The sequence below is a fragment of the Delphinapterus leucas genome, chromosome 3, assembly GCF_059928025.1.
Source record: "Delphinapterus leucas isolate spDelLeu-1000000601 "Yukka" chromosome 3, BTC_Dleu_Yukka2, whole genome shotgun sequence".
Taxonomy (NCBI): domain Eukaryota; kingdom Metazoa; phylum Chordata; class Mammalia; order Artiodactyla; family Monodontidae; genus Delphinapterus; species Delphinapterus leucas.
The window spans coordinates 65204517-65216583 of NC_143131.1; the positions used below are offsets into that span (position 1 = coordinate 65204517).

Consider the following 12067-nt stretch of genomic DNA (forward strand, 5'->3'; position numbering starts at 1 on the left):
GTTTTGATTACTGTAGGTTTGTAATATAGTCTGAAGTCAGGGAACATGATTCATCCAGTTCTGTTTTTCTTTCTCAAAATAGTTTTGGCTCTTTGGGGTCTTTTGTGTTTCCATACAAATTAAAAAATGATTTGTTGTAGTTCTGTGAAAAATGCCCTTGGTATTTTGATAGGGATTACATTGAATCTGTAGATTGCTTTGGGTTGTATGTTCATTTTAACAATATTAATTCTTCCAGTCCATGAACACAGTCTGTCTGTGTTCCATCTGTTTGTGTTATCTTCAATTTCTTTTATCAGTGTCTTACAGTTTTCCAAGTACAGGTCTTTTACTTTCTTAGGTAGGTTTATTCCTAGGTATTTTATTCTTTCTGATGCAGTCGTAAATGGGATTATTTCCTTAATTTCTCTTTCTGATAGTTTGTTGTTAGTGCCTAGAAATGCAAGAGATTTTTGTATATTAATTTTGTATCCTGCAACTTTATCAAATTCATTCATGAGCTCTAGTAGTTTTCTGGTGGCATCTTTATTATGTTGAGGTATGTTTCCTCTATGCCCACATTCTGAAGAGTTTTTATTATAGATGGATCTTGAATTTTGTGAGAAGCTTTTTGTGCCTCTATTGAGATGATCATACGGTTTTTATTCTTCAGTTTGTTAATGTTGTGTGTTTCATTGATTGATTTGCAGATACCGAAAAATCCTTGCATTCCTGGGACAAATCCCACTTAGTCATGGTATCTGATCCTTTTAATGTATTCTTGGATATCTTTTTAAATTAAAACTTTTATCTTTTGTTGCTGGAAAATAGAAATTAATTGATTTCTCTATTTTTATCTTATAACCAGCTATATTGCTAAGCTTACATTATTTAAAATAATTTTCTATAGACTCTTTTAGAGCTTTTTTATAACTATAAATAATGATAGTTTATTAATAATGATAGTTTTGCTTCTTTCTTTACGGCCATTATGGCTTTTTAGTTTATTTTTTTTGTTTATTGGCTAGTACTTCCAGTGGAAGCAGTGATTGTAAATGTTCTTGTCTAGATCCATGTTTTTCAGTAATACCTTTTAAAAGTAAGTGAGGTTTATGATTCCATTTTGTGTGCCATATGTCTTCTGATGATGGAATGTGATACATTCAATTATATTTCTTATACCACATTATATGTGATAAGAAGTAAGGAGAAATATGTTTTATTTTTGTTGGGTTGTTGTGGTAGGTTTTGATTTTGCTCCTTTTTTCAGGGCAGCAGTTTGCCCTGGGACATCAATTCTTTGATAGGTCAAAGAGTTGTTCATTTTATGTTTGTTCAGCTTTTTATTTTTTTTAATTTATTTTTAAAAATTTTACTGAATTATAGTTGATTTACAATAATGTATTAGTTTCAGGTGTACAGCAAAGTGATTCAGTTTTTCATATGTATATATATATATTTTTTTACAGATTCTTTTTCACTATAGGTTGTTAAAAGATATTGAATATATTTCCCTGTGTTATATAGTAAATCCATGTTATTTTATCTATTTTATTTATATTAGTGTGTATCTGTTAATCCCATACTCCTAATTTATCCCTCTCCTCCCTTTCCCTTTTGGTAACCATAAGTTTATTTTCTATGTCTGTGAGTCTCTTTCTGTTTTGTAAATAAATTCATTTGTATTATTTTTTAGATTCTACATATAAGTGATATCATATATTTGTCTCTGACTTCACTTAGTATGATAATCTCTAGGTCCATCCATGTTGCTGCAAATGGCAATATTGCATTCTTTTTATGGCTGAGTAATATTCCATTGTGTGTGTGTATACACACACACACACCCCACATCTTCTTTATGCATTCATCTGATGGATACTTAGATTGCTTCCATGTCTTGGCTACTATAAACTGCTGCTATGGACATTGGGGTACATAGAACTTTTTGAATTAGAGTTTTCATCTTTTCTGGATATATGCCTAGGAGTGGGATTGCTGGATCATATGGTAGCTCTACTTTTAGTTTTTTAAGGAACCTCCAGACTGTTTTCCATAGTGGCTGTACCAATTTACATGCCTACCAACAGTTTAGGAGGGTTCCCTTTTCTCCACACCCTCTCCAGCATTTATTATTTGTAAACTTTTTGATGATAACCATTCTGACTGGTGTGAGGTGATCTCATTGTAGTTTTGATTTGCATTTCTCTAATAATTAGTGATACTGAGCATCTTTTCACGTGACTGTTGGCCATCTGTATGTCTTCTTTGGAAAAATGTCTATTTAGGTCTTCTGCCCATTTTTTGATTGGGTTGTTTGTTTGAAAGTGAGGTGTATGAACTGTTTGGATAGTTCTGAAATTAACCCTTCGTTGCATCATTTGCAAATATTTTCACCCATTCTGTAGATTGTCTTTTCATTTTGTTTATGGCTTCCCTGCTGTGCAAAAGCTTTTGAGTTTGATTAGGTCCCATTTGTTAATTTTGCTTTTGTTTCTTTTGCCTTGGCAGACTGACCTAAGAAAATATTGCTATGATTTACATCCAAGAATGTTTTGCCTATGTTCTCTCCTAGGAGTTTTATGGTGTCATGTCTTATATTTAGATCTTCGATCCACTTTGAGCTTATCTTTTTATATGGTGTGAGGAAGTGTTCTAATTTCATCGATTTACATGAGATTGTCCAGCTTTCCCAACACCACTTGTTGAAGAGACTGTCTTTTCTCCATTGTATGTTCTTGCCTCCTTTGTCAAAGATTAATTGACTGTTGGTGTGTGGGTTTATTTCTGGGTTCTGTCTTTTGTTCCATTGATCCATATGTCTGTTTCTGTGCCAATACCACGCTGTTTTGATTATTGTAGCTTTGTAGTATTACCTTAAGTCTGGGAGGCTTATGTCTCCAGCTTTGTTCTTTTGTGAGGATTGCTTTGGCAATTCTGGGTCTTCTGTGGTTCTATATAAATTTTAGGATTATTTGTTCTAGTTCTGTGAAAAATGTGATGGGTAATTTGATAGGGATCACATTAAATCTGTAGATTGCCTTGGATACTATGACCATTTTAACAATATTAATTCTTCCAGTCCAAGAGCATGGGATATCTTTCCATTTCTTTGAATCATCTTCAGTTTCCTTTATCAATGTTTTATGGTTCTCAGCGTATAAGTCTTTCACCTCCTTGGTCAGGTTTATTCCTAGGTATTTTTCTTATACAATTTTTAAAGGGTTTTTTTTTTTTTTTTTTTTTTTTACTTTCTGATATTTGTTTGTTTAAAGTAATGCAAAATATTTCTGTAAATATTGTAGCCTGCTACCTTGCTGAATTCGTTTATCAGTTCTCATAGTTTTTGTGTGGAGTCTTTAGAGTTTTCTATATAGAGTATCATGTCATCTGCATATAATGACAATTTTACCTCTTTCCTTCCAATTTCAATACCTTTTCTTCTTTTCCTTGTACGATTGCTGTGGCTAGGACTTCCAGTACTATGTTGAATAGAAGTTAGGTTTATTCCTAGGTATTTTATTGTTCAGCTTTTTTCTTGTTGTGAGGATGGAAGTGACAAGTTCCAAGCTCTTTACATGGAGCAGACACCAAGAAGTCATTAGTATTTTTTGTAATACAGGTTGGCTGGCTTTCATTTATCTAATGTTGTCTTGCTTTTCATTTTTCTGAAGCTGTCTTTATTTCATTCTCATTTTTTATGGGTATTTTTGCTAGATATAAAATTCTGCTTTGAAAGTCTTTATTTTCTTTAAAGATGTCATTTCATTGTCTTTTGGCCCTCATTATTTCTAGTGAAGAGTCAGAAATAGTTTTTATATTTGTTTCCTTGTATTTAATGTGCCCTTTTCCTCAGTCTGTTTTCAAGATAGCCTCTTTATCTTTGGTTTTCACCAGTTTTACAGTGGTGTGCCTCAATGTGGTTTTTTTTGTATTTATCCTATTTGGCATTTATTGAACTCCTTGGATGTGTGTGTCAATATTTTTCATCAAATTTGGGGAATTTCTTACCATTTTTTTAAATGTCCTGATCTTTCTTCTCCTTCTGGGAGATAGTCTATCTATGTATATGTAATCCATATCTGTATTAGACTGTTTTATACCATCCCAAGGGTCTTTGATGCCCTTTTTATATTTCTTCATTTTTCTCTGGGTTCTTCAGATTTGATCACTTTTGTTGATCTTTCTTTATGTTCTCTGATTCTTTTGCCGTCTTCAATCTACTATTAAGCCTATCCATTAAGGTTTCTATTTTAGTTGGATTATACCTTTCAGTTATAGAATTTGGGGGGGGCGTTTCCAGTTTTATTTCTCTGTTCAGATTTTTAAAAATCTGTTTATACATTTAGCCAGTATTTGCTTTTCATTCTTTAAATGTGTTTTCCTTTAGGTCCTTGAATATATTTTAGAATAGATATATTAAAGTGTTTTTGTGTTTAATCCAATGTCTTGGCCATCTCATGGTTAGTTTCAGTTTTATAGGGGCTCACATTTTCCTGTCTTTGGTAATTTTTTATTTTGTACTGTCATTATTGATATGCTTTAGAGACTTTAGATTCTTTTAGCTTTTTTTAAAGGGATTCTTTTGCTGAAGAAGGCTTATTTATGTTTAAGCAGGCATTTTATGTCTGCTTACCCTGAGCTTGTGTAGTCTTTTTGTTTTTTTTAACAGATGGATCTATGGATATCCTAAGGTGTTTACAGTCTGGCAGGACTCATTCTCCAAATCTGTTTTGCCTGTAGATTTTGTAAGAGCTTTGATTTGGCATTGCACAGTTCAGGTTAATGAGGTGCTAATGTCTATTTTGGTTGGTCTAGACTACCAATATCCCCCAACATTGCTTGACTTCTATTATTTCTGTTCTGTTCCCAACCATATAATAGCCATTTTCTGTTATGCCTCATCTAGGGTCACTCTATTAATATGTTCTCAGTTATGGTCCAAGGACTCAAAAAGTCCTTGAACACAGTCTCCTGATGCTCCCCTTTTTAGTGTCTTGACCACAGATTTCAGGTTTCCCTAAATTCTTATCTCTGACTTCTCAGCCCAGTAGAGCAATTGTAGGCTTACTGGTCACCATGCAGAAATTGTCCCCAAGCAGAGAGCCTGGGCAGTTATGGGCTCACCTATTGAGTTTTCCTGTAGGGACCATGGTATTGTACTTCCTGTTGTCCAGAACCTGAAAACAATTGCCTCATACATTTTGTCTAGTTTTATGGTTGGTTACCATAATGAAAGGGCAGTTTGGCATCATTATTTCATCATAGCCAGAAGTGGAAGTTCTCACCTTTATTTGTTTAACCATTAAAAAAAAAAAAGAATCCTTAACATTGTGAAATATTTTTCATATTCCCTAACAGAAAACAACCATCAAGATGATTTAATAGATGGTCTAAAACTTGCATGGAACATATTTTGATAGCAAAATTTATGGCTTAGACATATAAATTTATATTCAGTAAAAGAAATGTGAAACATAACTCTCATTTTTAGATGGCTTAATGGTACAAATAACTCCAGAGACCATGGATGGCTTACGGCTAGCTCTACGAGAACAAAAAGACTTTAAAATTACATGTGGGAAAGTTGATGCTGTAGACATGAAAGAATATGTGGACATCTGCTGGGTAGATTCTGAAGAAAAAGGAAACAAAGGGTAGGAATTTTTTGTTACCAAAATGTAATTGATTTGATGGAGGAGAAAGGATAAAAACATCCTGTTAACAAAATTAAATATTTTATAAATAAATATAGAATTATACCATTAATTTAAATGCATATACTTTAATTAATAAATGCAGTCTGGGTTTTTCAGAAATGTACCTAACCAGCATCATGTGTGTTTTCTTAGCCAGGATGCTGTAAACTATTAAAGGGTGGTCAGTTTGGGAGGGGGCAAATGATATGCATTGTGTAGCAGTGTAGGCTTGATGCCAGGTCTGAGAAAGACAAGATACTTTGTCTGTTATATGATACATTGAGGCACACACATATTTCCCCCCCAGACTGCCTTTTATATACCAGATATGTATTTTCATGGAATATCTTAGGATTATTTTTATCAAATAAGTAATGGATTCCCTTTGGGTGTTTATTCTGTATTATATTGATCCACTGTAAATGCAGACAACTGAATTCAATAATATGTACATTAGAGGCCTTACAGAATATTACTGCTATTCCCTCCTCTCTTTAGTTACCCATTTTCTTTCTTTTTTGGAGACTGGCTAAGAGATCTGGAGCAAAAAAGGAAGAGAAGGGCTAATGCTGAAGGATTCCAAAATAGAGTTTTGCAATTCATGAGACAGCTTTTCTGTTAGGAGACTAAGGTATTTTAAACCTCAGGTCTGAATTGGGCATATGAAAAAGTAGATATAATTTGCTACACAATCAAGAAATCTTGGTAAACGAATATGAGCTAAGTTTTAATTATTTTTTGTATAATTGAGATGTCTTACTGCTGCTTTAAATTTATAGCTTTCATAATTTTTATCCTTATTCCATTTGTCCAAGTCTAATAATTTACTTCATAGAAAGTACTTTGGTATTAAATAAATCTGTTCTATTATATTTTATTCTGCAGTGTTATTAGTTCAGTGGATGGAATATCATTACAAGGATTTCCAAGTGAAAAAATAAAACTGGAAGCAGATTTTGAAACTGATGAGAAGATTGTAAAGTGTACTGAGGTAACTTAGAAAGACGTTTCCTTCCATTTACATGCTGTGTTTGGATATGTTCTTGTTAATTTGGAGATTTCGCAGTACTCAACCTCTGAATGTTTAAGTGCAGCGTATTACACTTTCATTACACCTTGAGACACACATATCTCCACCCCAGACTGCCTTATGTACACCAGATTTGCATTTCCATAGGATCATTTCAGGTTATTGTATGGTGGTACTGCCTGTCAGCTCACAGTTAAGTTTTCACGGCATTGCCATCTTTGTTTGTACAATAACATGTTATTTGACCATGGTGTTTTCATTTTTCTCTTATTTTACAAAAAATAAAATATTTTATAGATATCAGTTTATAATCAGCACTCACATATGAAAGTTAGTTTTGCATGTTCCAGTTTTTTAAAAATAAGAGAATATGAAACTGTAGCCTCACAGCCCCTTAGTCTACCTCCATTCTCCCCCTCACTCTGCCTCCTGGGTCAGACAATCAATGTTACTGATTTCTTAGGTATTCTTTGTGATTTTACACATGTAGAAGATAGAAACTATAGAGGGTATAGAAATTATAGAACATTATTTCTTTGTTTGATCTTAACTTCATTAAGATGTCCTTATGGGATAGTGATCTTATAGGGTGGGCTCATTAGTACCCTTCTTTAAACCAAGTTAACAAAGCTTTTGTTGCTACAAGTTAACTTTAGGCAAAAATAGCTGAGTCATTCCCATATTCCCTAATCTCTGGTTTTAAGGTTTTACTTATACTATAGATTAGGCTATATAGTGTGTGTGTGTATATATATATATATATACACACACTATATATATAATGTTCCTAACTAGTGAATCTCATGGCACTAACATTGGAATTTTATTCATAAAGTTGAATTGAAGGTAGCAATTTTTGCATTTTTAAAGCTACTTCTAATCTTAATCATGACTTGTTCCCTAATTAAATACATTTCAGGTGTTCTACTTTCTAAAGGACCAGGATTTATCTATTTCAGCAACTCGTTATCAGTTTGCAAAAGAAATAGCCATGGCTTGTAGTGCTGCACTGTGCCCTCACCTGAAAACTCTAAAGAGTAATGGGATAAATAAAATTGGCCTCAGAGTTTCCATTGACACTGATATGGTGAGGCATGTTTTTGTGATGTCTTTTTGAAATGAATATATCTTATATTAAAATAATCCAAAGTTTGTCTTTAACCTTTTACTTTGAGATCACTGAAGAGAACTAAAGTTTGTTGAACGTTAATGTTCGGTACACACTTCCTGTACATTATCTCCTTTACTGTCCACAGCAGGGGCCAGCAAACTTTTTTTGGTCAGACAGTAAATAATTTAGGCATTGCGGTCTGTCAGATTTCTTTCACAACTACTTAACTGTGCCATTATAGTGTGAAAGCAGCTGTAGACAGTATGTAAACTAAACAGCTTAGCTGTGTTCCAGTGAAACTTTGTTGACAAAAACAGTTGGTGGGCCACATTGGCCCACAGGCCATAGTTTGCTGACCCCTGCTCCACAACATTCCTGCTTGATAAGTAGGTTTTTTAATTATGCTGACTAAATTCTATATTCATGTGACTTAAAATTACAAAAGTCTAAAAATGTTAAAAAAGGGAAATTTTCAGTTTTTTCCTCCCGTGTAGGGAAAAACCGATTTCTTCCCTTCTATGTCTTTCCTGTGTGTCTCTTTCACTACTCACTGAAAACACTTCTGCTCACCCCACCCCAGCAAGCAATTCTCAGGCACAAGCAGGGTGTCTAAGAATTCAACTTAATTCTGACTTGATCTACCTGGAGATAGCATCAGATCCTACAGCTCTTACAAGACTGCCTCCTCCCCCACTTCATATACCAGTCAGTTATCACCTGTGCTTCTGACCAACCAGTTATGGATCAGAGCTTCCAATGACCCCCTCCTCCTTGGGTTCAATTAACTTGCTTGAGCGGCTCACAGAACTCAGGGGAACATTTGCTTATGTCTGTCAGTTCATTAAAGGCTATACAGATGAACAGCCAGATGAAGAGATACATAGGGCAAGGTCTGGTAGAGTCCTGAGCAGGAGTTTCTGTCTCCACGGAGTTGGGTGCGTCACCCTCCCAGTGTGGATGTAATTCACCAGCCTGAAAGCTCTCTCAACCCACTTCTACTGAGATTTTATGGAGGTTTCCTCATGTAGGCATGATCAATTATTAACTCAGTTTTTAGCCCCTCTCCCCTCTCTGGAGAATGAGGGGTAGGGCTGGAAATTTAAAACTTCTAATCATGGGCTTGGTCTTTCTGGTGACCAGCCCCTATCTAGGAGCCCATCCAGAGTTGACTCAAAAGAACAAAAGATGCTCCTCTGTCTCTTATCACTCAGGAATTTACAACATTTTTAGGAGCCCTGTGTCAGGGATGGGATCAAAGATAAATATTAGAATAAGAGATGTTACTGGTATTCTTATCACTTAGGAAATGACAAGTGTTTTAGGAGCTTTATGCCAGGAATTGGGGTCAGAGACCAATATATATTTTCTATTATCTCACAAATATATATATACCGGGACCACCTCATTAAACATGCTAGAGAGCAGCATTCACACAGTACTCTATTTAATTGGTGACCTCTGGAGATATTAACTCCAGACTACAATGTAAATGGTTCCCAGTAGAGTTGCATCAGGTAATAGCCCTGGAAAGATCGCCTTCCTACCCTTGACTCCTAACCCTTCAGTCCACTTCCATACTCCCCCTCATCCTCCCTTCTTGGTCAGGCAGTCAAATGTTATCCATTTCTATGTATTCTTTGTAATTTTTTGCATGTATGAGCAATTAAGTTTGTACGTCCTTTTTGTTCTCTTCTCATTTTTTTAACAGTGCTTCTTTAACTTAATATATCTTAGAGATATTTCATTTAATTACATATTGTTTTTAAAGTTGCACAGTAGTAGTTGATTATATAAATGTACCATAATTTATTTAGTGCTTATCCATGTTTGGTATGTCCTGGTTGATATTTAAGGTATCCACAATAGTTTGCTTTTGCATGAGTGTGAGTATATAAGAAATATTCCTAGATGTAGAATTGCCGGGTCCAAGTATGTACTCAATAGATATTACCATATTGTCTCAAATAGAGGTTATGACAATTTATATTTCTACCACAATTTATGAGAGTGTTCTTTCTCTCACATCCTTATCAAAGCAGTATATAATCAAACTTTTGAGCTTTGCCGATTTGATAGGTGAAAAGTGGTACTCCACTAGTATTTTTTTAAAATATTTATTTATTTGGTTGTGCCAGGTCTTAGTTGCAGCCCATGAGCTCCTTAATTGTGGCAGGCACGCTCCTTAGTTGTGGCACGTGGGCGCCTTAGTTGTGGCATGTGAACTCAGTTGCGGCATGTGGGATCTAGTTCCCTGACCAGGGATCAAACCTGGGCCCCCTGCCTTGGGAGCATGGAGTGTTAACCACTGCACCACCAGGGAAGTTCCAATCCAGTAGTATTTTAATGTGCCTTTTTAACTGTTTCTGACATCCAGTATAATAGATTTCAGTCCAGGTTGTTCATTAGAATGGTCAATCTTTTTTTTTTTTGGCGGCGCCACGCTGCATGTGGGATCTTAGTTCCCCGACCAGGGATTGAACTCACGCCCCCTGCAATGGAAGCCCGGAGTCTTAACCTCTGGACCACCGGGGAAGTCCCAGAATGGTTAATCTTAACATGAACAATTTCATATGTTGACGGTTTGCTCTTCTTCAGGCAGGATGTGTTACAGTTCTTATTGGAAAAAAGAACTTACATTTTTATCTCACTATTAAAAGTTCCTTTTTCAAGGAAGCACCTGATAATTATTTGAGTAAGCATTGTTAATTATTTTAGTCATATGTATTAAAATGTAATTTTCACCAGCAAAATTAAATTCAAATATTATTTTATGATAAATTCAAAATATTTTTAAGTAGATCTTTTTTTAAATACCATGGGGTGTTTATTTAAGTCATGTTGACAATTATTCAAAACCTTGGTCCGCCAATGTGTTTACATGTTCATTGAGAAGAAACCTGAAGTATGAAGTAGTGGCAATTTTATTTTCATAGTATCTGTGGAAGGGACAATTATAATTTATGTAGTAGATAGAAGAAATAAAGGAGAATGTAAAACATTATTTTATGAAAAAAATATCAAGTATTTTCTTAACGTGCTTAAATTGAATGATATTCTTAAATAGTTTATTTTATATTCATCTGCTGAACTAAACAAGATTGCTCACTTTCTAGGGTTGACTCATCAAGATTTTTTTTTTTCCAGGTTGAATTTCAGGCAGGATCTGAAGGCCAACTTCTTCCTCAGCATTATCTAAATGATCTTGATAGTGCTCTCATCCCTGTGATCCACGGTGGGACCTCCAACTCTACTAGTTTACCATTAGAAATAGAATTAGTATTTTTTATTATTGAAAATCTTTTTTAGTGAAAGGACGTGAGTCATATTATATATTGCAAACTGATTTGTTAAAACTAACTCCAGCACTAAAGCTGAAATGCCACAGACACTAAAAGTAAATATGTTTGATGTTTGAAACATGTAAGCTTTGCTTTTTAGGCAGGAATGATCTTTTAAAAATCATTAGCACAATATTTAAATCTCCAAAAATTTAAGAGATCCACAGTTTTTGAAGCTTTACACTTTACAAGTACTGAAAAAGACAAGGATTTCTTCTGTCTTTAAAAAATTTGTAGCATTTAACTGTGTTATTTAAATGCTAAGCCAAAGTACCTGCACTTAGGTATACCTCTTTATGCCAAGAATGATTTTAATGAAGGCTCTTTTCAGATGTAAGCTTATGAAGGAACTACCTTTTTTGTTTATATGCCAGTTAAATTACTGGTTTCTAAAGTCTGTTAAAAATGTATTTCAATGGCACAGACCAGTTTCCAGATCTAATGGTAATTCTTTGAATAAGGCAGATAACTTATTTGTATAATTGGAGTGGAGACCTACCTCCATGATTAGATAAACTGATTGTTTGCATTAAAATCAGAATTTTGCCTTTTTTCTTTTCAAATTATTATTTTATATATACATATATGGTTTTCTCTTTATTAAATGGGTATTCTTAAAGTAACTGTGGGTGCTTCAGGATTTTGTGCTTCTATAATTAAGTATATTGTTTTTATAGCAAGAACATGTGATTTGGTATGTGTTTTATAAATCTTTAATAATTTATAAATAGGTAATATTTTTGTATTGCAGTGCATTATTTTTCCTCCTTTCCTTCCAAAGTATACCACTGTATATACCACTTCTAAGAGTGATTGACGACAGGCCAGATGACCCTTGAAGTAGTCATTATGTAGCAATAAATGATGCCTGAAACAGGTGTTTTTTTAACTTCTCCTTTAAACCTTAGAA

At 34.2% G+C, this 12067-nt stretch overlaps 1 protein-coding gene across 7 annotated transcripts in view; it reads left to right on the forward strand.

The window, feature by feature from the left end:
- The window catches only part of ZFYVE16 (zinc finger FYVE-type containing 16), a 54376-nt gene extending 42341 nt beyond the window's left edge, over positions 1-12035 (forward strand). For 6 of the 7 annotated variants that reach the window (XM_089909074.1, XM_089909073.1, XM_089909075.1 and 3 more), the window contains 4 exons: positions 5474-5636; positions 6564-6669; positions 7628-7795; positions 10964-12035. In XM_089909074.1, coding sequence (XP_089765200.1) covers positions 5474-5636; positions 6564-6669; positions 7628-7795; positions 10964-11125 — 599 coding nt within the window. In that variant the 3' untranslated portion in view covers positions 11126-12035. Of the gene's footprint in view, positions 1-5473; positions 5637-6202; positions 6310-6563; positions 6672-7627; positions 7796-10963 lie in introns of those variants that run through there. The other variant, XR_016392712.1, reaches the window with a different exon arrangement.
- Positions 12036-12067: the final 32 nt, after the last annotated feature.